This window comes from Megachile rotundata, chromosome 7, assembly GCF_050947335.1.
Source record: "Megachile rotundata isolate GNS110a chromosome 7, iyMegRotu1, whole genome shotgun sequence".
Taxonomy (NCBI): domain Eukaryota; kingdom Metazoa; phylum Arthropoda; class Insecta; order Hymenoptera; family Megachilidae; genus Megachile; species Megachile rotundata.
In genome coordinates, this window is record NC_134989.1 from 17,798,584 (window position 1) to 17,823,212 (window position 24,629).

The window sequence follows — 24,629 nt, forward strand, 5'->3', positions numbered from 1 at the left end:
CGTTAAAAGTCGAAGCTGTTCGCTGGTCTCAAGACGCAAATTATGAGAGCAAATTATTACTGGATGAATTAAATATGTCGGTTACTTATTAAACGGTTCATCAGAACTGAAATAGCTAGTAAACGATGTACCTTATAGACAACCGATCGTGCAACTCGATTTCACGCAACGATATATTTCTAATTAATTTTGTCACAGTAGATTATGAACCAGAGCCGCTTGACCACTTAATCAGCATATCAAATTACGTGCGTACTGTAAACGCATACAATTTAAGTATCATCGGCATGATTGATCGGGCAGTTGTTTAAAATTGTTGCCGCTTCGAGGGTATTTTCAGTTTAATTATATCAACGACATGTCAGGAAATCGATAAGAAAGAAAAAGAATCGCAACTTCTTTTCCAATCTGTTCCGCGTGTGACGCATTCCTCGAACTAGGAATACATGTATCCGATGGGTGTATGCAACGTTGAGAGTCAATTGCCTGGGGTTTACCTAGAAAGTGTCAATCACATTACGTCTGCTTACTCGTTTCATTACTGCGGTCAAATCAAATAAGCACGTTTCGTATAAGTGAGCAAAACGCCATACATTCTTCACAATTTCTAACGATTTACCTAATTTTATTCAATACTGGGTCTTTGGAAATTTGAAACCTTAGAACTTAAATCTTGATCGTTTATCATGGGTCGTGAGTGAAATACGATTCGTGATCGATGACCAGGTTTCGAAATAACTTAGATTATCTTCTGAATCGCTCGCGACAACGAATGCTGATGAGCTGTCAGGTTTTGGAAAACGTCCATAGAGAAATTGAACTTACTGTCTTAACAAGAACCGGTAGATTCTACGTGTCTAAGACTATTGACTGTTTCTAATGGCACTCGCTAGAGCATCGGTATTTAACGGTGACACGTTCCACATAGTTTTTCCTCGAAGTATGCGAGGCATGTGTCAATCTAGATTTCTTTTTGATAGAAACAACTTTGTGAGTGGCGTAAAAAATACAGAATGACCGAAACGATGGCTCGCTCGCTACTAGGTAAATTACCAGGTGGCGAGGTGAGAGGTCTCGATAGTAATTTAGCGAATGGCCGAACAGCGGCGCTGTCTTTGGTGCAAGCGCGCGGTTTTGCCTTGTCCAGTTGCATACTTTACGAGTTCCCCGGTATGGTCATGAACATGGGACACCATGGTACATGCTTTGCTTTGACAGCGGCGAAATGTTTATTTAATACATGGAAATTCTCGATTCTTTGGTTTGCAAGGTATACACGTTTCAGTCTCATTGGCCCGGCCCACACAAATCCTTTTATTTTTTTTCTTCATGCTTTCTTCATCTATCGTACATTCTCGAACGCGTAAGTATTTTTCCCGTTCAACGGAGTACATACGTACCGCGAAACATATTCTCTCCGAGTATTTGGACATAATTACTGTCATCGCGTATTGTGTTCTTCACAATGGAGAATATAATTTTCATTTACGTTGATGCATTTTAGTACTTAAGTACTATCTTACAACTACTCTCGTGGAATTACATTATTCTCGATTTATGACACTTACTGTATATAATTATTCGTGCAGGGCAAAATCTATTACTAAAACGCTCTCTTAATTGTCAAATTCTAGGTAGTCCTTAGAATTTTTATGTGGTAAAAATTCCATAAAAAATGATCTGCAGAAAATTTAATGGCTGCATTCTGTGTACAATGAAGACGGTTCGAGAATCACGAGGAAATGAAAAAGTGTTAAGGTGAAATCCCAATACCAATCCAACAACACGGTAATTTGACGACGCAAACAGGTTAGGTCAGCCTCAGGAAGGTGGTCCACTTTATTCGATCTTGTGCTTACGAGACCCGTGATCGACATGAGCACGGTATCGTAAATTATTGTAACATTATCTCTGTCAGTCTGTGGACCGTTATAACGATTAATTAATATCCTCGCCGTGGCGTTGTTAACACGCCTTTATCTGCATTCGAAGCCACGTCGAAAACGACTGAGCGTTAAATAATTAAACACGTGTGCATTTGATGATGAGTCGTTGGATAAATTCTCGTCAGCGATACATATCGTTGAATATATCTCGTGTTACCAGAAAATATTTAGGTCGCTTAGCCTTTTTCTTTAATCGTTTAAATATAATTATATGACTTCTGCACCGTTAAGTCGAAAATTACGTTGAGAATCATTTATCCGCCGATTGCAAAGAAAGTATTGATAATTACACGACTAAACGTTTCATTTATCAGAATCAATGAACCCTATTTTTGATGCGGCGATGTTTCATTCGGACGTTTCTCGTTTGTGCCGAACATAATTACGACGGCACCAGGATGAAGCCACCTGCCGTTTATCCTTAATTTTGGGAGAGCCCACGGAGAAACCAAGATTCCGAAGAAAAAGTCTTATTATCGTTTGAATGGAACTTTTACTTCGATCGAAATCATCAGGAAATGTGGTATGCTTAAAATCGATCAAACGCTTGAACTAATTCTCACGCTAATTTACGGATGATTTTAGAATGTTCACCGGAGAGAAAGATGAAAAAACGTTAACAATGACGTTGTCTGAACGAGGGAACCGTGCAAGAAGTTTCGTAACGATATCGAGGTCGTTGCTCGTTTTAAGGCCGCCGTAAGACACATGCGAAAACATGCGAATCGTTACACGTAGACTATAGACGGTCACCTGGCCCGGTTAATCCGGGGACCAGAATGAGAATACTTGATTCCTGTAATCGGCGTTCGTACTTGTAGTACGTTAACGGATTAGAAAGTTAGGCTTTGACAATTACTGCTGTCAATTTAGAATTATGGTTTGACATCAACTTAGGAAAAACGCGTGATTTATGGGAAAATATAGTATATGCCGATTATGTAAGTGTCAAATATGCAAGTTAAACACGACTATTCAATATAAATATGGGTATTTTACGATACTAACATCGTCTGTTCATAATCTTTCAGTGTCATGTACAGGTGGGTGCTTAACGAGGATTAAAAACTTATGAACGATAGTGTACGTATACTTTTTTTCTCATACAAATAAGAGCACGTGTTAGCTAGGAGAATTTTTATTCTGCTCAATAATGTACACTTTCCTAGATTCGACGAAATCGCTCTCGGTGCTCCAGTTTCGGACGTCTAACGTTCAAACGAGGACTAAGAAACACGGTGCACCGGTTGTTACGCACGAAAGTGTGGCACTGGCCCGGGGGAAGAGAGGACGAATGTATACTGGAGCCACTTGTTCTTCGCAGCGGTGCAGGTGTAGCTGCTGCCAAACCATCGGTGCTGTTGCTGCTCCTGCTCCTGCTGCCGATGCTGATGCTGATGTTGATGGTGGTGTAACCGCCGAAGGCCGGGAGGGATCGTTCATCAACATCAACTGTCAAGAGTATCTTGTTCAGGCCACAAAATGTGCACGTGTACGCATGTATCTGCCTTTTCTCGTCTGGGATTCACCATTAACCCACTTGCGCGCTTTAACGTGGTTACCTCGCCTAAGATAGTGGCATCTGTATACCCTATTTAACCGCTCATTGTTTTAGTGGAGGAACAGGCGTGTTGTAATATCGAAACGAATCGTTAATTAACACGTTCGCTACTAGCGGTTGTCCGGAAAATTATATATTGCAGATCGTGCACTATTTTTAGTAATTTACCGCTAAGGAAACTTTAGCTTGCTTGTAACGTTTAACGTATTGCCGACAGCGTGGTCATGTTTAACTATACACGTGGTAACGTTCATAAATTTAACATATTCATTGTGCAATGCTTTCTCGAATGTGAGAGAAATTTCAATAAGAGTTAAGCACAACAATATGTGAAACATGATAACTGTACAAATGCCATCGTCAGATGGAGAACACCCCCTTGTGGTGAAGATGAATCTAGTTCTCGACATGTTCTATAAATAACGAGATTTAAACGCGCCAATGCCTATGAGAAAGTTCACTAATTTGGTTCTTTTGCTCTAGTACCTAATTGAGTTTTCATCCTTGTTTTGCGCGACGAGAAACGCTTGTCTAATGAATTGTTATAGAAGTACGAGCCCTCGTAAAGAAGCATAGGTATTTGGACGTTTCCTCTTTGTGACCACTGTGACTCCGTTTGCACGTGAAATTAGCGGTTAGAACGTAAGTAGGAAAGGAGATTAATGTCGCTGTCGGTAACAAGAAAATTCCCCGCGGTCGTTCGATTAGAAAGTGCACCCGCTAAAATGCAAATGAACAACCACGTCCGCGGAGAATAAGCTTTTTTCTTTTATCAGTAAGCCGAGAATATTCCAACACTTTTAATCGACTAACTTTCTCAATCAGGTTCTAGATCAGATTTCCAGTCGTTTACCTTTGATCTAGTCCCTGCAACCTTGATCGTTTTCTGAAAACCTATGTTTCGTCCTTACTTGGCAAAAATGATACGGTTCAGAGTACGAAAAATGAAGATTCTGTGAATACTGACGGTATTTCAGATCAAAGAACTCGTTTCTCGGCGAGCCTCGAGCGATACTTGGAAATAACGATTCGCATTGGAACATGATGAGACACGACATCGCTTGAAAATTGCCAAAGACACGACGAAAAAGATAATGGATCGTTTCTGAGTAATCATTCGTATTATAAAAGTACTTTCGAGTTTAACGTACTGAAATTTTCTCATTTCAAGTAAATCGTTAAACTAATTAATTCGCATCCAGTAACCACAAAGTCTAACAACGCGATTCCGGTTAGCAGAGCTTTAGATTTATACCCTCCATCTTTTTTCCAGAAAAATACGCTACTGTCGATTTATCTGTCCAGATAATCCAATTCAGTGCAGGAAAATGAAGATTCTACGAAGGTCGTCGGCATTCTACATCAAAGAACCCGTTTATCATAGAACCTGCAAGGATACGAGTTTGGCATTGAATCACTACGAGCTCCCATGTGCTTCGAAAACGGCGAAAGATACCACGAAAATGGAAGACCGCTTCCGAGAGGTCAGAGAAGAAGAAGAAGAAGAAGAGGAAGAAGAAGAAGATATCTTGTGATGGAGAAGGAAGAGCTGGCCTAGAAACGTTGGTTCTCCGATCTGTTGGTGAGTTTTCAGGCTTCTTCCCCCCGATCCACCTCGTCCAGTCGTTCCCCCTTTGACTGGGCATCGTGGACGCGATGATGGTAATGGTAAATGGCCCATGGAGAGGCTCTCCAGTCCGCGCCTCCAGTGGAAACGGGAGCACGCCACGTGAAAGTAGGAAGGGGAGGCTATAGCCGGACCGACGTCGCTTCGTGCGGCTCAGTCGTTCGTGGACCTCGAAGGACGATAGAGGTCGAAGAGGGCACTTCCTCCTCCTCTCCTTCCTCAGCGGCGCCACCACCTTCTCCTTCCTTCTCGACCGTCTTTTCCGCGCCTTCGGCCTTATCCTCCTTAACCGGTGGCGAACAGAACCACCACGGACACGTCCACAATAAGATAATCGCTCGCGGCCGTCTGCTGCGCTTCGAGAAAGTTGTTCCTCCTTAACGACGTCGTTGATACTCCGGATCGTGGGTAGCCGTCTAAACGGATCGTCGTCGACAGTAACGAAGGATGCATCGTCACGTCTGTCTGCTCCTCGGGATCGTCCTGCTGTGTTGCATTCAAGGTCGGTATCGCTTTTGAACCAGCAACCAGAATCGACCCACCGTACCGTGGTTCCACTCTGGTGAAAGTCCGCAACAGGTTACGGACTCGTCTATTCGTGACCACGCGTCTCCAGGTTCCAACGCCTTTTCTTTCCTTCTTTATTTCGATGTACGTTACCTCGCGTTTACCGTTTTACCGAGGAAATCGATCGGCATAATTCATTCTTGTTCCCTCGAAAGTAATTTCAACGGTTTCACGGTTGGCTAATTGAGAGACAAATGAACCGGAGGCGATGCACGAACAGACGGGTCCATTCATTATTCCGCGTGAACCAGCCGGCCAACCGGTGAAGAGTAAAACCTGTGCCCTACCGATTCCTGTCGGATGCGTAACGGTGATCGATATTTTGCGTTACAAGTCATTCGACTGGCAAAATATGAACGTCACGATGTAACAACCTATGCTCGTAAACTTCTACTCGAACTTCGGTTCGACGAGATCTTCGAGATTCGATTGGTCCAAGGAGTTTCACTGTATACCTGGTTACTCGTAGCCACCTACCTCTTCGCCGAGTCGATCGTAGATTCGTTTAATTCGTTTAATTCGTTTAATCGTTTAATTAAATTTCGCTTTACGCCTTAATCACGGTGACACGACTGTGATGTCAAATGGAAAAGAACCATTTTATTTTATACGAATGTCATAACCCTCTAATTACGATTTCTGAATATCCGAATAGACTACATCGAGTGCACCCGCAGGGAATATGCTAAAAGCTTTGATGCAGTTTTTCACCCGTTGTTGATGCAACATTCGAACCACCGCTATCGTATCGACTAATTATGAAATCTCCAATTACGTGCAAACTCGTGTAAAGTTGGAGCAAATTACTGAAATTTCATACTTTCGTCGGAGTATTCCAGTTATCCAATTTGCATTAACACGAAGTTTAAATTAAATCGAGTTCTATATAGCGTCGCAATCATTACCTCGAAGTAGTATCGTAATTTTCACGATATCCGATAAACGAATAATTTTCACTGGGTCACCGTTCGTTGATATTTAACCAGGAATCGAACTCTTTCGAAGTGGGTCAGTTAAACCCGGTACAAAGTTTAAAGGTCCATCGGTATCTCGAGCAAAAAAGGAAATATAAATCTGTTCCTTGACGAAAGCAAGTCCTTCCGGAGCGATACCGATGTTTCTGCATCGACGTCCAGCCTCTCCCCCTTTTTTCTCTTTTTCGCGGCAAATGGCTTTGCTCGGAGCTCCCATTGAATTCGCTGCAGGGAGCCGGTATCTCTCCATGGCCAAGTGCGATGCTCTTTCAACCGACAGCAAGAATGGAGGGGAGGGTTGAAAAAAAGAGAGCCAATGGTTTTTCGTTTTAATCTCCCGTACGCTCGAAGCCTCGTGCACGAGCCGACGAGTCACGGGGGCGAGTTCCTTCCTCTTCCTCTCTGCGTGAGCTCTATAGTGTTGTCGAGTGGCGCGAATCAGAATGCTACTCTTCGTCTTTTATATTTTCATTTCATCGAATTGACTTTCAACGCGGCGAATGACACTCGATATTCGCCGAAAATCTCTTTCGGTCTTCTGCCTTCACCCAATATTTCATTGCTGAGTGTCGAATGGAAGAACAGGACAGTCCTACGCGCAGAACAGCGCTAATAGCGTATCAATTTGATGGTTCAAAAAGAGTTGCTGTAACTCACTTTCATGTCATCGAATCATATTAGATTTTATACCTTCCGAAGTGGATCTTTATATTGTAATCGGTAACCGGTTATTTTATATCTCGAGAGTACCGATAAAATTTTAACGTTATAATTTGCGCTAAACTCGAAGCTTCAAATCAACTTGCCGCCTGTAATGCTTTGCGATATTTATACATACTTCATCGAATCACGTCCGAGTTCTGTATCTTTATTTCCCATCTTTTCCGCGTTTATTTTAATGCTTAATGCAAAAGTATATAAATACTATTAAACCATTTTTAGAACTGTACTCGCTACGAGTGTTTGAAGAATGCGGTGCAAGTTCAATCGGTTGTTCGAGCAGATAACTCGTAAAACGACATGTTGGTCAGGCTGATTCGCCTAATTAAGTATGCTAATCGTCTCTAAAACTCGTAGCTGCGAGTCTGGAAATTGATGAGTTGGAAGGAAAAGAAAGAAAAGAATAGGGGCATTCCATTGCCGCACTCGCGTAGATTTGTCGATAAGAATTACGAGTCTCTGGAACGTTATAGATAATAGGCTTTACATCTATTTCTATAGTCTTTACATCTATTTCTAAAAGACCCGCTGTGAAACTGACCGTGTCGATATCACACCTTCACGCAGGTGATTCTTACGTTATAGCTTTTCATCTTTTCTTTATCTATTAATTAAAAGGCAAAAGTGTCAAGGACGATACGGAGTAAATTCGCGGATGCACATTTGTGGAAGGAAACGTTAGGCACAACTAGGGTTATAGAGATCTAGTACATATTTTCTTTGTACAATATAGATTCCGTTCGATTCAATATCGAGGAACTCGTCCTTTGAAGTCGCAATAACCGGCTGTTTTACTATTGAAAATCCAAGCACGTTTATCCGATTCCTTCGTATTGAAAACGTTCTCAAAACGTCTGTTGAGTCGTGAAGCGTTTCAATAAAAGATGATCTTCTAAAAGCGTTACGGTTTCGGTTCATTGACTTTTCGATGCGTTCAAATCCTCATGACCCACTTCCGAGTTATCCGTCCCTCGGGAAACCAACTAGTCGTAAATTAAATTGACATTCCTCTATAATTGTCGTGGATGATATCGCGTTGTCACAGAGAGACAAAAATACAATTTATTCGCTGGCTCGACCTCCTATGTCTACATCGTCAATCGCGAAAAATACAGTTATCCGTCTATTTGTTCGTTGTACACCAACTTTGTCCGTCTGGAATATTTACGGCTTATTGATTTAAACGAAGCACGGATATTCCTAAAGTTAGAGGAAAGTTTGAACGAATCGTCTGCCACTAATTACCGAGTTAGACACTTCGTGTAAACGAATATTTCTCTAATCGGAACAGTTGTCTAAACAAAGATAGTAAAAGTGATGGTCGTTCGGAGTAACACGCGTTCTAACGTGACCCCACAGACTGCAGTCTCTGGCTGGTTTTGGTGTCACAAAACCAGGCCGCTCAAATATTTTCTAAGCATTTTCGAGTAACGGTAACTGAGCTGTCTGGCTCGATCTTCGAGAAAATGATGTATCATAAAGCACCGGTATTGTATACGCTTTATCTAAAAAAGTTTCTTATTGAATTTTTATGATGGGTGCCCGGAAGTTTATAGTTTTCACGCGCAAAATGCACGAGCGTTCATCGCACGATTCATTTTTCTAGACTCCGTTTCTCTTTTCTCCCTCAATTACAGTGACCCCGGTTGCACATACACAATGAAGTTTCCTTCTCGGATATATGTACGTCTTAAAACAGGACGTCTGAATAGGTAATCGTCCGTTATATATGCAATTACAAAACAGTCGCGCACTAATTGCCACGCACAACACAGTATTTTCCACTTTTTCTGAAAATCACGATCGACCCGAGCATTGTAATTGATCTTAATTATCGAGGTCTCCCGACGATACGTGCTACGAATTCATCACGACGAGACGGGGGAGGCTGTCGGAACCCGATGTGATTTAGCGTTGAATGAAATTTGTGTCGTTCACGCGACGCGTGTTTAATTGTTCTTGATCGTCGGTGAGTTGTTCATTTATGGATTTATGCATTAATGAATATTTCATAAGCTTTCCGGATGATCAGCCCTTTAACCACGAAGAGCGTATACGTGTCTTTGCGTGTCCATTAATATGGATGGAAAGGTTGTCGCTGTTGCACGCTGGCGAGCAACGTGAGCTAATCGATTTTCAGATTTAAAGTGACGAACACTTGAGATTTTTGAAGTTGGAAACTCGGGGAATAGGAAGTCGAAACTAGAACTGGGAAATTTCTGAAACTATCTAGTTCCTGGTCACCATCTGTCAGTGACCTCGTCATTTTCACGAAGCCTGATTCTTCGAAGAAGTTGCATCCATTAATAGCGAATAGTTGCAACATTGAAGCAAATGTCGAACAGGTTGTCGAAGTAGACTGTTGTAGAGATACGTAAGTACGATTTTATGCTAAGTGGAGAGCTTATGGTGTAGCCCATCGGTTGGAGAGCACGCACGTTAGATCCTATCGATACAGTCTCTCCCCTTGGTGTGTGCCAGCTATGTTTGCGAACACCGAGCAGCTCCTAGGAAACGTAAATTATTCATTAAACCGCGAACGAAACGTAGTCACGTTCTCGTTCGTTTAGCATCAATTTTTCATCTGTTTAGCGTTCAGCAGTTCAGTACACGGAATGCTTTTCTTTCGGTTTTCATTCAGGATCTACCGCGATGCCGTACCGTGTTAATGTGTGCATTAAAACACTTTCGCGGACGTGGATTTACAGCGCCTTTCACTGGGAATTAGATTAAACGCAAGTTTCTATTTATGCGTATATTCTACAACAGTAGTTTCTACTCTTTTATTTTTTTAATGGCGAACACGTACCATCGTAACATGCTCGTAACAACGAGTACTCGTGCTGCGTTTAATGGAACGTATCAGGAAATCTGGTACATCTATACAAGAGTGCTCGAATGGAATTGATATCGATCGGTTACACTTGCTCTTTTCGTTCTACCGTCGCGTCACTGTCATTTTTCATCGTTATTGTTAGGAATGCCGATATTTAGAGAGAAATTATCGCCTCCAAATTTCAATAGCCTCGCATTCTCAAATTTCCAATAACGTAACGTATTGTAATGCCTCTGGTTGTGTAGCTGGACATTCTATTATCCCTCGCACATAAATTCGCGGATAAAATAACTCGATAGAAAACGAAAGATCCTATGCAATCGCAGGTGAAATACACCGACGAGAACATGATCGATCGACGATCAAACTTGTCAAAACCTAAATCAAAATCTCGAACGCTGTTATCCACGACAGAAGATATTTGTCAGCGCAAAATGGAAAACGATCGGGCTCGATCAAGATAACGATCTATCAAATACCAACTATCGTTTCATCCTCGGTTATAATGAAGTAGCCGTTATCTCGAGACAGCCGATAGATCGAAAATCTCAATAGCCGCTTGTTAGTTTCGACTACATAATAGTCGATCGGTAAGAGATCTGAAAAACGAGTTTGACGAGTTACTGTATTAATAGCAATCGCAGATTTAGTTGCTAATAATATCCGCGTAGATATCTAGTTATCGTTGTAATCGTGCACGCTTTTACTCGTCCGAGATGCAATTCGTTCTTTGGTAACCTCTTCTATTTACGGAGAGAAAGTATCCGCTTGATAAGAATATAAGTGCTCGCAAGAAATTTCCAGATAGATTAAAGAAGTTTAGTTCTTCCATGGAACTCCTCGTCTCCCTTCAGTTCCTTGTACGGTTGGTCGTTCGACCGAAAGGAATCGCGAACGCATTAAATATTGGTCACGCGTGGTTAGCGGAGTTACTGAACAGCCGATTCAAAAAGCCGACTACGAACGATCGTAAGAAACAGATCTTAAATTATGAACTCGCTGTACCGCGATCGCTGCCGGCAATTTCGCATCGAATCTTTACTTTATACGCTTTAATCGAATTTATCCTGCCATTAAATACCGATTGCTCGCGATTAGATCTTCCAGAAATATAGGCAGTGTAAATTTATACGTCGATTCGAGCGTAAGATCGATCGTAAAGTGGACGTTGGAAGAACGTCTGGCCACAACCTGATCCTTGGTTCCATGGAACTGTGTGCTCCGTTCGATCGTTAAACCAGTCGGCTGTCCTTTCGGGAACGGCACCGTTACCGTTCCTCGATTCATCCGCCGTGCTGACCTCAAGACCCACTGAACGTGTTCCCGTGAATTTCAACCACGTCTTCCACGTTGCTGACGCTCCATCTCGAATTCTCCGTTTCCTTCAACCTCTACCACCGATTCCATCTACACTCGACTTGCCACAGATTTACTTCTAGTCGTTCTCGACAACATTCCTACTCGTCCAGCATCCCAATTCTACTCTTCTGGAGATTTATCGAATTTTTCTGGTGGACCGAGATAATTAGCTTCGGTGTTGAAATCGTTCGAATATTTTCTTCCCACGAAACTTTGTCTAATTCTCGTGTCAGATGCCGGACAAATTAAGAAGTTAATACGCGATGATACCAAACAATTGACCTTGACATTTTGCGGCGTGTCTTCCAGAGATTCCCGAAGGAAAAAATGATCCCCATGGTGTGAGTCGAGACGATTAACATCGCATTCTTCTGTAATTAATACTCTCGTAGATTAGGTTCCCCTAATTCTCGTGATGGTCGTCAAACGATAAGCATCGCTACGGTCTTTTTCCACGAAATTCTGTTCCCACATAGGATTCCTGTGATGAACGACGAAACGATTAAATGTGGCATTAACATTACGGTGGCGTTTCGTCAAAAGATGTTGCTGTTATATGAACCGTTTACATAATTCTCGCAGCGAACGTCAAATCGATTAAGCTTAACGTAACGATTACCATAACGTTCCTGCACGAAATTCAGCTCGCTCGAAAGATAGTTGTCTAATCCCGATGGTGTGCGTCAAAAGGATTAAGGTTGGCTTTAAGATTTGCATAACGTTCCTCCACGATCTTTCACCGAGTTTACAACCAATTTGAAGCCACGTGGAGGATATACCGGGTTATACGTAAAGAGGATGGTAACGATATGCGCATAAAAGATTTCGTGTATTCTTGCGGGAAAGTATCCGACGTATGCCCGGTATTTACGCCCGCCAGATAATCATATGCCCGTCACGTTCCTTCGATACCAGATGACGCCGGACAATTCGTTATACTAAACTGCGTAAATTCCCAAGCTACTGGACTTTTTATTAGCATGGCAATAGCAACATTATTTGAATCGCTAGGTTCACACGGGGTACATTAGATAAACGAAATCTCACTTTCCTTACGCTTGTCGATCTGTACGTCTGAATTTGCAATATTGCTGCTACCATTATAACCAGCAATTCGAGTTCAGAATATATACTGTATCTTAATAGCTGGTAATCTAAGTGCTCTACATACCGTAGATAACGCTCAAAGTACTGAAAGTTTCCTAGGTAGCACTCTATCTGATTTTGCTAGAGATTTTTCGCGCGTAGGTCAGCGATACCCGTTTCTTTCGCGAATAATCGATTGGTAATCGAGAAATTTACGATGACAAGCGTAAACTAAATCAAGTAATAAGATTATTTCGCGAACAAGAATAACGAGTCGGCGAGGCTAGGGAAAAAAGTTTATGATCCACGTAATTGAATGGCCTAGAAATAGAATCCTTGCTCGACTTCCTCATACCGATCTGCCTCGCAGCTCTTTTTCGAGTAGCTTCTCGTTGCCGCGTCATAAAATGCGGCATTTAATATTCGCTCGAATAAAAATCAACCGTTTTTTTCTCTATATCAAACAGCTTATATATCTTGTGAAGTCATCGGCGGGGTTAGCGTTTACTCGTTTCTTTTTAACGAGAACAAAAAAGGGGAACGAGAAGTTGTTAATGCATTCGCTCCGATGCATTTTATATTGAATATCATTGGGTCTTATCTACTTATCTCGACTGTCGGTTCCACGCTCTACTTTTCTAATTTACATATGTTCAATGATTTCTCCTTGATCATCAATGAAACAAGGATTAAAAAGACCTCGCGGAAGGCATTTAAGAAAGTCCCGATCCTGGAATAAAAACGCCTGCGTCCTTTTTGCTCGCTTTCGAGCGAATAACCTGGAATAAAACTAGCATCTCGGTGCTACCGATTCTTAATCCACACGCTATTAATAGGTACCGAAGATTATTAATATCAAAGATTACGGTTTCTGAAGTACAATTAATTCGCGATAAAAACAGTTGTGCCTCGTAAAACCTCGAAAACATGGATCATTAAAGGAAAGTATGAACATCAAAGATTAATTTTGTAATCTGACAATCATTCACAGCGCACTAATTTTATCGGTATTCAAAAGTTAGACCTTTTCGTCTTGTACATCGTTGTGCGAGTATAATGTTGAAGATAATTTAGAAGCTATGAAACCCTGACCTAGACTTAAGTAGGTATGGAGGTAAGGTCGAGGTTACTTTCATACTCTTTCTTCTCGGTGAATCACGGGAATCGCTGTAAATTAATAGTTGCATCCGAGGCTGAAGGCTTTCGCCTCGTTTGCTCGTATCAATGAAAGATTGAGATCGTTGAAAATTATCCTGGTGGCTTGATTTTCCTTCGTGGAGCTTCATCGATCGATCACTATAAATCACGCGTTGCTGCGAGAGAAAATGAAGGATTACATTTTCTATGCAACTTTGCTCGGAGAATGCGCGTTCAATCTGGGTCACTTTCGACCTGCATTTGACACGACAGAACAGTGTTAAATAAATGATGGGTCTACCTCTCGGGGCCTATTAATAGCAGAACACAAATTAAGGGTCGAGGTCGTTCTCGTACAACATCGTAATAAAAGTTCTATATGGTAGACTGATTCGTTTCCTTTATTGCAAATAAGTAAATCTGCGATTAAATTTGACGGCGATGATGGGAGATTCATTGGTGTAGATTTGCATAAAGTTGACAGTATAAAAAAAAATCTGAAGGGATGAGAACCACTTACAAGGTATACATTACAAAATGGTGCAGTGTACACTCGATTAAAAGCGAAATCTACCGATCAAAAAGAACGTCTCGCTGACGTTACCTTAATAACATCGATCAAAGCTGTCAGCTCTCGTAACAGCGTCGTCGTAAATCTCCGATTAATTTATTGGTTCAACGGAATAATAAAAAAGGTTCAACGATCTTTTGGTTGTCGACCTTCGTTGGCTAATTATCCTTTCTCTGGGATGCAGTGATGCGTTCCTTCTTAATCGCTCAATATTCCGTCCCTCTTACCTCGTTTTACCCTAATTACCTTTAATACCCAATTTCCTTAAACGCAACGCTCGCGTACATAGTTTACCGTAAGCTTCTCTCACGACGCGGTTTCGACGTTGTTCAATGAAACACCTTTGCTCGAGGAAATCTCGAATTACAACCGAAGGTTTATGCCTTCGAGACCATAGCATCCTCATAGGATTCCATAGGTTTTACTACCGCTGCGCGAACGTTTCGTTACCAAAGTGCATGCTTAAATGTCGTAACTCATCTTCCGCGTCGCACGAAACACAGAGATCGATGCTTTCAGGCTTTCGGTATACGATACCGTATTAATCATACGATTCCACGGAGATTTTTCTCGTGAAATCCTTAATAAATTCTGTGAACATCGGCGAAATCTATTTGCTCGCGTGACTCTACAAATTACAGATTATCGACTTAGGTGAGCATAATATTATAACTAGCTTATAAAATATTGCGTCTCGATCTTGTACGCGAAGCTCTGAACGATACAAGAAGGGATTATGAATTAAACACATAGTCTTTTATAACAATTTTATTTATTAATTTATAACGTAGATGAACCGTGAACAAACTTCTGAATTCAATCCATGTATCGTATTAGCACACTATATATTATATCTATCGCTTCAAGAAAAATCGTCACCTTCCTCACCGTATAATTAGACTTTACCGTAATTTGATAAATACGATGGATATAGCATTTTCTCGAAGGTATAAATTCGCTTGTCAACACCCGTCACGAAACATCGCTAAACGCAATCACGAACAGGGATAAGAGACTAGCGTGTGGCACGTTCGTCGATTGAAATTTCAGCCGATTGCCAACAAATCAAAGCACGCACCTTCGTAATTTTCTGTCTCCGCGGAGAAAACTGCCGGTACGCTTTGGAATTTTCGCGCTGCTCCATCGACATCGGTTCTGTACACGCTCGAGACACGGAAAGAGACAGAAAAAAGTTGGACAGTGGAGTATGTTCGATCGAAGGTTTTCTCCAATATAGTTAACGGATCAACCGATCACTCGCTCGCGAGTCGACTCGTTCTCTCGCTTCCGCTCGCGTCTTCTATCCTGTACGCTCGTGTAAGATCTGGGAGGTAGTTTTTCGCCCCAGTACTCTACTTACCACTCCACACGCCACTTAAACCGAACGCGACGATTTATGGAACACGACTCGTTTGTCGTGCTCCTTCACTACCGGCGACACACATACCGATGTTTTTTGCCGATCGTCAGGGCCACGCGCCATTCCCTACCCTCTTCGTTACGATCATGCACTTTTAATAACACCAGTTTTGTCGTCATGCCGCTTTTTGCGAGCATCGAGGTGTTCGAACATTGGAGGATTCTATTAGCGTCACACCGATCGATTTCTAATTGCTGTATTCGAAAATACCGACAGTCGATTTCAAATTTTTTGCGAAAAATTCACAGTACGACTGGTCAACTATACTCTAACGTTTAATTAACTTTTTGCTCGGGGTTTGTAATACGAATCCAATGCGTGTACAGTTAGAACAAATTAGTTTGAACCGGTACTCCATGATCAGTGTTTACGAGCATTGTTTCTGTTTGAAATCTATTCGAGAGAATCGTAATATACCCTTCCTCTCAATGAACGCGGTGTCATTGCACGACTAAGAAGCGCGTGAAACCAGTTTCGATTAGATACAGCCGGCTAAATTGTAATTGGTCCCTTCACGGGTTAACGTATTCCGTTTGATAGCTTGTATCTATGTATAATCTGAGTAGGATATACCCGCTGCTAAGCGGTTACGTACATCATTGATACGTCTTCGATACTAATTGTAGATTCAACATTTTTCAGCGTGTCGATTGAAATTAGTGCGAAACCAATGAGCATAGCGGATACCGGTTAAGTATGCCGTGAAGAGTAAAGCAAACGGTGAAACAGTAAAGTGAAATAGTTCATCAATAAACTTTAAACAGAACAATGGAATACAAAATGTGCATATTGCAAGCTATACGTTTATGTTCTATTCTGAAGTTATCGGACGATGATTTTTCTGCACATACATTCCCCGTTTCTTTGATTTTGGATCGGGTTTCATAGCTGGAGCTCGCGTGCTACATAACAGAAATAAAAGCTCGTTAATGCAACGAAAGACTCGGACGTGTTACGGGACAATGCTATGAGGAAGACGAGATCGTTTCGCGATGATAAAGTGGCCGGCTACGTCGAGAAGATCGGTCGAGACCCGGGTTAGAGGATGTTGTGCACGAACCGACGCGACGAGAGCGAACAACTGCGAACACGAACGACCTTACCGTGATTTTCACGCTATCGATCGCGAATGATTTACGCGGACGTTGCTTTCGCCGGACGAGATATGCACTGTCCCGAGCACGCGATTATACGCAAGGATTAATGGATCGTTTACATGGGCGCCAGTTCCTATTCCATCTTTTCCTCTTTTCGAACATCTTCTAAGCGAACAACTTTCCTTTTTACAATTCCTGATTTGATACATAATTAATCGCCTAATTGGGCATAAATTAACGACCGGAAAGATCAGTGAAAAAAGAGCAGTTTGATAAGATGGAATCCAAAGAAGGCATTTCAGAATCGCACTCTCCGCCACCGTGATGAAGTATCCGAGCAACGGTTTCCTACAGATCGCGTAAGGCGTAAAGATGTCCACGGTTACTGTAGTCACACGCCCATACTACTTGTCGAACGTATTTACACGTCCGCAGGTTTGAAACGGTAAAGACCCCATGGACTGTTTGACTCGCGGAAGAATCGCAAGCTGTTCGAGGAAGAAGCGCGTCGAGTCGTGCACACTCAGCTCAGATAACCGATCGCGAGCACACGGTACAATTTGTCAAGCGTTCCAACGCCAGCTATTCGCTAGAATCCGTAAGAAAGTTGGAAAGGCATTCGACGATTCCGACTTCCGCGCGAGCACCTATCTCGATTTATCAGCGTAACGCATGCTCGTTGGCGGTGTTAATTAAGTCGAAGGTTAAGTTCATCTTTTCGCGGCGAAGCAATTTCACGGGTCACCGTTTCTCGTTTTCGCACCAAGCCGCATTCCTCGTCGTCCGCTGCATTTTTCTTCTCAACCTTTAGATTGCCTTGTTCGCAGCCAATTTACACCATGTAGCACGTGTCCGATTAATTGACATCTACTTAACCCTTCGCCATTCGTTGTCAAGCGTAATTCGACGGTGGATGTATGATTATATCAAGTGGAACGTTGATTGTGAACCCTGCAATTGTCGCGCCTATAAATGTGACGCAAATTATTGTACGGATAACGAACGTTCTCTATTTCGAAATTAGAAAAAACTGCATGCTGATTATCATCCTAGGAGCTCCAGGAAAATCAGTAGGTGAACCAAATTCGTTCTTGGTTAATATTCCAATACACTTATTCTCGATACGTTCCGAGACGACGTGATCGTAAATCGAAGAGAGGCGCTTATTAAGTTATAACCAATTAGCGGATCCGCATTCCTTCCGTTGTTTAACGAGTCATCCCTGTATAATCAAAAGACCGAGCACAATACTTCCCTATTAAAGCACGGCGGAACGCAAGACGGATGCACGAAGAAGAAGGAGAAAGAAAAAGAGCGGCATCGGATTCTTGATCGTGCAGACATCGGTTGGTCAAGTGGTCGCGTGATTAGCATGTTGACAGCCGTCCCCTGAAGGAGGTGTCCGTCACTCCCACGAACGCGATTAAGTGAATCAATTATGCCAATCAGCGGCGATGTCTGGCCAGAGGGTGAATTGGCGAACAATGCAGATCGAATTATACACATATACGTAACCGTCGTAGAAATCGTACGAGCCCAACCGAGTCGAGTCTCGAGTCGAGCGCGTGCATGCATCCGCACGATGTGCACAATGGATACGCGCCATTTGCTCGAACGAGGAAGCAAGACGGAACGAGGACAAAAGAGGAACAAAGAGGGTGAAAGAGAGCGAGAGAGGAAGAAGAAATATGCGGGTCGGTGAACCACGGCAAGGATGCACGCTGACCGGGTGGATGCTGCTCCTTGGATTTTTGTCCACGAAACGAGAAGCCGAGAGAGGTACAAGACTTGGTGCACTTGGATCGCCAACGATCGATAACACGGAGAAATAAGGATCTGTTTAACGAACCGGAACGATTTGATACGAATAAGTCGTGGCTCATAAATAAAATGAACAATGTACAGAACTTTTGCGGCTTTTGTTCGTGTTTCCCGCCGCTATTCCTGGAGACACGGCTGAGAAACGGTAGAAAGGGATGTTCCGGTTAGAAACGCGCACTCTGGATCTGCTTCGCTCGCGTTCGCTTCCACGGAAAGATGATTAACCCTTTGCGGATGAAGCCTCGCGCTATGCATACTCGTGTCTATACTTGCTCCTTTTATTATCTCCATTTATCGATGTTTAGAGAGTGTTCGTCTATCATAACCGATTGTGTTCGCGAAGATCCGATAGAAGAATCGTTCCTCGATCGACGTTCGATGAAAATTCAATTTAGATATCGTTCAGAATACTAGCATCGCGAGCAGACTGCATTAACCGCTAGCAACCGATCGATAAATCGTAATCCCTGCGATTACGATAAGCGGGTACGCTCGTATACTCTGACGAGCCTTATCGCTGGCCGTATTCAGTTATTAGCGTTGTCTGGCTCCCCGCGAAGCAGGAAGAAGCATAACTCGATTATTACGCGAAAAGGGGTATAATATCGGCAAACATTCGCGGCATCTTTGAGCAGTGTTCGTAAGCGCAAGGATTCTCGGAGTCCCTTATATTACAATACGTATCGTTTTATCTCGTTCATCTGGCGGATTTCAAGCAAGATTCTCCGATTTTAGCTAGCTACGAATTACCCTCGCCGCGAACACGATTCTAATCGCGCGCGCTATCCTGGCAAATTGTAACCCGAGGAGTTTCGCCAAAGAAGTCTTGTGGTAAACGCGATTTTCGAAGAAGAAAAACATTTTACGAGCAACTGGAGCGTCGTACAGGCTCTGTGCGTGACTTTGATCGCAGATAAATTATCGTGAAAAGAGACAGTGAATCATCCATCGTTGGCTAAGAATTTATGGACCGAATGCGAAGTCTTCTGCATCCGTTAACCGTCGAACGGCGCTGCTGAAATTGATGGTCACCCAGACTCGAATTTAAGGAATTCGTGTTTTTATACGCAACAAAGTAACAGGTAACTCGTACCGTCACGAGATTCGGTCGAAACTTTAATTGCTTCCTGTTGACCCTCCTTGCTGATATCTCTGGTACAGGCCCGTTGGCTGGTTTCGGTCCAGTGATCGTCGGGTCAACAGCACACAGGATTTACTACACCGACTCTACATCGGCTCGCATAATATGTAACAAATTATAAAATCGAAGTGTACAGTTAAAGATAAGCGAATGAATACGGGAGACGCCTTCGCGATACTCTTATTTTGTGAGCGTTACGGTAAGGAATAATTTAAACGCGTTTCGATGCGCGACGTATCCTCTCGATATGCTAACAATTCGACAGTTCACGATTCCATCAAAGATCTATAACTTTTGCGTGACCCGAGTCACTATAACTTTGTGACTCGGGTCCTTGAACGTTGACTGTCAAAGCGTCATTTCTGTAGCTCAGGAGCAGATTCATTTTTCTTATGCGAATGTCAATTACTGATTCTTCTCGAGGTATGCGTGTTTCGCTAGTCATCCTTTTCAGCCTAGCGCGTACATACATATACATAAACACGTTCCTCCCTTCGTCGTAATTACGTCGTTACACTAACGTTTATATGTCGGTTCGACAAAGAAGACTGACGATAAAACGAAGTAACAGTAAATGTCATTTCGCTTTATGATCCAACAGGTACCTCGTTACGTTCCGTGCAGGTAAGGTATACACGGTGTAGCTTGTTCCACGAGATCGATCAAACGCTAACGCGATCGCCGATGCGTGCCGAGGAATAAAGAAAACACGGTGGCCCGTGCTGATCTCGATTGATTTCTGTTGCAGACTTCGTGACCGCCGCCTGTCCAAGAATATGCCCGCCAAGCGGAGAACCCGTGTGCGGTAGCGACGGGGTGATCTACGCGTCGCAGTGTGAAATGCGGAAGAAGATGTGTGGAAAAGGTGAGCACCTTTTAACTACAATAATTATGATTACATGGCCCATATGTATACGGCTCTTATCTTTTCTCTTCCCCTTTTAACGATTTTGCGGTTGTTTTACAACATCCGTTGAAGTAGCGCGTCGCAACCATCGTGCAAGATGTTAAACGTGTTTAAAGTATATTCAAGACTGCTATTAATGATAACGTACAATAGAGCCGTGCAGCTGATGCCCTTAGAGTATCGGTCAAAGACCGAGAGAACGACGTCTTAAGCCGTTTAGAAGGGAACTATTAATTCCTTTCCTAATCTTGCCGCGTATATTTCCTTTTCAACGCGAATCGTCTAAACTTTATTACCTCTTGACGTCTTGCTTTACGATGGCTGATGTCTTCTGAGTAACAGACAACGATAAAGAAGTATCAAATACGTTTTATTTCTCATTTTCATCGTCTAAGAACTTATAGTTGAGACTAGTAGAAATTAAACAATGTTGCTTTAACCTTTTGATTCATTTACTAATGATGTATCGATCGTACAGGTGTAACCATAGCCACGGATAAGACCGCTTGCCTGAGGTCATCCGGTAGCAAGTGTGAGCATCGTTGTCCAGGAGACCAGGACCCAGTGTGCGGTACCGATGGCCGCACGTACCTCAACAAGTGCATGTTAAGGGTCGAGATCTGCAGGGTCGGCATCGAGTTGTCTCACTTGGGTCCCTGCAATAACATCTCTGCGCACAGAGAGAATTGTCCAGTATCTTGCGACTTTGCTCCTCTCGATGGACCGATCTGTGGTAGCGATGGGAACGTCTATAAATCTACTTGTCAAATGAAGCTGCTCACTTGCGGGTACGTATCGACGCGAAATAATCTTGGAATACAGCCGTTTAAGAAATTTAATTGGTTTCTGATAACTAAGATACATGTTTTTTCCTGGTAGACAAGGTGTCGTGCGTACGAACAAAAAACATTGCCAGACAACGAGACACTGTCGTGAATCTTGCTGGCGCGGTGCCAAACCAGCCTGTGGTAGCGATGGTATCCTCTACTCGAACACCTGCAAAATGCGAGCTAAGAATTGCGGGTAAGCACAGCATACATCCTTGAGAAAATTCTCGTTTCGAATAACTATCGAGTCCCGCGTTCAATTTTCTTCGTGTGTCGCGGATTCTCAATGTGATCGATCGTTTAGCAAGCACGTGTTCGAGGTGCCAATGTCGTTCTGCGTATCGCGGGAACGGACGTCCGGTGGACAAACGAACGCGTGTCCTTTGGACTGTAAAAATGAAGCGGAAGTGCCAACCTGCGGATCGGACGGCAGCATATACAGGAACGAGTGCGAAATGCAGATGCTGAATTGTGGGTCAGTTTCCCGACATAAACCGTAATATTATTTAATATCTAGTTAGCCTCTAATAATACCGTTAATCATGGCGACATCACAAATTTATAGGCAAGCGAGAAGAAAAGTGACCGTGGTAGATTTCGAGAAGTGTCGACCACGTTTGACCAAGTGCATGAAGCAACAGCAGAAATGTGGTAGCGACGTGGATCCAGTTTGCGGTAGCGACGCGAACACTTACCCGAATCAGTGTCATCTGAACGTGGCAGTGTGCCTGTAAGTTCTACGTTTCCGTGAAGATTTATTTAAACATAATTCCGAATGAAATATGGTGCAATTAGCGCAATCGCTTAGCGTATCACGCGATGAGTATCACTCGAGTCGTTCAGTAACTGTAGTTCGAATTTCTTTTCGTTGCGGTGAATTTGACCTAATTGCTACATTTCAGAAAGGGCATTCAATTGGCTCACGTAGGGGAGTGTACAACCTTGAAGGAGACCGAACAGTGCCCCGAAGATTGTAGCGAGGTACCCGAAGAACCAGTTTGTGGAAGTGACGGCAACGTTTACCGGTGATTAAGAGTGTTATTTGGATTCCAGGACGTTCGGCGCCGAGAGTTTTAAGGGCACGTGAATCACGAACGTTCGCTCGTTAGAAGACACAAACAATTTCCTTTTCAAAATGACTATTCGTAGAGAGTCTCAAAGTCATATCCCCCTTGTAGACGATTTATTGTCGAACTAGTTTTTATCGATAATTACTCGAGCCAAGTCCTTAGGGGATCCTAGAAACTCTCGCGACATCTGACGTCCTATATTTCTCCAGAGAAATTTATGTCTACAAATGCGTCACACGTGTACTCGTATGCTTTTAGATCCCTTTGCCATCTGCGGCGTGAAACATGCGGTCAGAGGGTGGTTCAAGTTCCAGCACAACATTGTCGTACCACAGCGCTTTGCAACCAGATCTGCAGCGGGGAACGTCAGTTTGTTTGCGGTTCCGACAACAAGCTTTATCGTAACGAGTGCGAGATGAAGAGGGACAATTGCGGGTAAGTGGCAATTGTGCGTTGAAATTACATCTACTCTGAATGCAGATCATCTTTCATAAGAGGGACTATACTTCTGAATGGAAACGGTGACCAATTGACCTGAAACACTCGCAACCTTAATTATGATTGAGTAGAGTTGACTCATTAGTAAATATCGTACCGGGCGAAATTATATTTTGACACCTCTTTCTAATAGTCTACCGTGCCTACTTTTAATTTCGTTTGAATTTATGTTGGTTAGGAAACACGTATACGTTGTGCCCATGAAGAGATGCGTTCAAGGTTTCCTGTTCCGCGGCTGTCAAAAGATCTGTCCGCCCTATTACGATCCGGTTTGCGGTACCGATGGCATGACCTACAGCAACGAATGTTTCCTGGAAATCGAGAACTGCCGTAGTCGAAGTCTAGTTTCGAAAAAGTACCACGGAGTATGCGGCCAGCCCACGGAAGAGCCTAAGAATTATTTATATTAAACGGAGCAGAACGAGTTATATCGTTGGGAATAGCTTTCTCGAAAAGAAGAATGCTTTCGAAAAGTTCGATGAATATTTTAAAGCGATTCGAGCAGTTTGGAACAAATTCCGTCGAGTCGCTCAATATTCTTGTAAGATACTCCTTGGCCATGATCGAACAAAACCGATTGATTTCTGGAGTTCGATCTAGGATTTAACATTTTTACGAATCTCTACGAAAATTTAATGCTACGTGTCTTTCTAAGAGAAAAAAAAGAAACGAGTATCTCGTTAGTTTGCTCGTCTAGGGAATTTTTTATCATCTCCATAATCATTCACGAGTTCTCGCAGAGATCGTCTGTTCGATTATGGATAGAGTATGTCATGATTATGACAGTGGACAATCTTCGTTAAAGCGCGACTGTCCACGAATTACCGAGTCTATATTTATTCCGCGTTTTTATTTTTTGGCGCGATGATATGAGCGTATTCCGATATGAATTCGCGACGTTCGCAGGGAGAACTCCCCAAGTATCCATCTTGGTTAAATCATTTATAGTTTTGGAGTCATACTATGTATGTGATTTTAGGCATAGCCGCTTAATTATTTAAAAGATATTTAACATTAAAATTTTCAAGGAACATCAATTCGAGAAGTGTACTGGGGTAGTTCTTCTTGTCAGATCAGCCGTGCACTCGTGCAAAACTCATTCGACATCTTCCGTCACATACTAGCCGGTAAAATCATTCTTATTTATTGTAGTATTAATTATCGTACCGTTCTTGCATCATTCTGATAATCGCTATAGCTATTACGGTAACATGATAGTTCCAAAACGAACCTTGTTTCTAATTCTAAGGAAATATTTAGCTATTGTGTATTTCTTATCCTCTGACATGTGATGTGTGTTCATATTCTAATTATCATCGTATCCTTTATTTATTATAAAACATATGCGACAGTCCTTTCTTTGTATTGACACTAACATACATGCTTCCAATGTTAATAATAAACTATATACGTATATTTTAAGGTATAACGCCGATGAAATTCTTTAATAAGTAGTCGGTAATC

At 42.5% G+C, this 24,629-nt stretch overlaps 2 protein-coding genes across 5 annotated transcripts; both read left to right on the forward strand.

Annotated features, from left to right (window-relative positions):
• The first annotated feature begins 789 nt into the window (after positions 1 to 789).
• Positions 790 to 5,042, forward strand: LOC105664156 (uncharacterized). Of its 3 annotated transcripts, XM_076533448.1 has the most exons (7): positions 790 to 1,363; positions 1,635 to 1,809; positions 2,261 to 2,469; positions 2,532 to 2,887; positions 2,978 to 3,029; positions 3,116 to 3,438; positions 4,827 to 5,042. In XM_076533448.1, the coding sequence occupies exons 6-7, from the start codon at positions 3,241 to 3,243 to the stop codon at positions 5,040 to 5,042; spliced, it is 414 nt and encodes a 137-aa protein (XP_076389563.1). In that variant the 5' UTR covers positions 790 to 1,363; positions 1,635 to 1,809; positions 2,261 to 2,469; positions 2,532 to 2,887; positions 2,978 to 3,029; positions 3,116 to 3,240. The 3 variants fall into 3 exon arrangements, with proteins under 3 accessions (XP_076389563.1, XP_076389564.1, XP_076389562.1); XM_076533449.1 differs by having other exon boundaries at positions 2,978 to 3,438; positions 4,813 to 5,042; XM_076533447.1 differs by having other exon boundaries at positions 2,978 to 3,438.
• A 245-nt stretch (positions 5,043 to 5,287) lies between these two features.
• On the forward strand, positions 5,288 to 24,594 carry LOC100876526 (serine protease inhibitor dipetalogastin). 2 transcript variants are annotated; one of them, XM_012297444.2, is made up of 9 exons: positions 5,288 to 5,636; positions 20,612 to 20,728; positions 21,249 to 21,558; positions 21,650 to 21,793; positions 21,902 to 22,072; positions 22,163 to 22,327; positions 22,500 to 22,622; positions 22,926 to 23,102; positions 23,344 to 24,594. In XM_012297444.2, exons 1-9 carry the CDS (start codon positions 5,582 to 5,584, stop codon positions 23,573 to 23,575), a joined length of 1,494 nt encoding a protein of 497 aa, XP_012152834.1. In that variant the 5' UTR covers positions 5,288 to 5,581; the 3' UTR covers positions 23,576 to 24,594. The 2 variants fall into 2 exon arrangements, with proteins under 2 accessions (XP_012152834.1, XP_012152832.1); XM_012297442.2 differs by lacking the exon at positions 5,288 to 5,636 and adding an exon at positions 18,521 to 18,680.
• Positions 24,595 to 24,629: the final 35 nt, after the last annotated feature.

Excerpts from the sequence above, each read along its gene's own strand:
- LOC105664156 (XM_076533447.1), top strand. The coding sequence starts at position 3,100 with ATGTACACTTTCCTAGATTCGACGAAATCGCTCTCGGTGCTCCAGTTT. Across the intron at positions 3,439-4,826 it reads AGGCCACAAAATGTGCACGT|TGCAGGAAAATGAAGATTCT; the intron begins GTACGCATGTAT and ends AATCCAATTCAG.
- LOC100876526 (XM_012297442.2), top strand. The coding sequence starts at position 18,590 with ATGCGGGTCGGTGAACCACGGCAAGGATGCACGCTGACCGGGTGGATG. Across the intron at positions 22,328-22,499 it reads CTGAACGTGGCAGTGTGCCT|AAAGGGCATTCAATTGGCTC; the intron begins GTAAGTTCTACG and ends GCTACATTTCAG. Across the intron at positions 23,103-23,343 it reads ATGAAGAGGGACAATTGCGG|GAAACACGTATACGTTGTGC; the intron begins GTAAGTGGCAAT and ends TATGTTGGTTAG.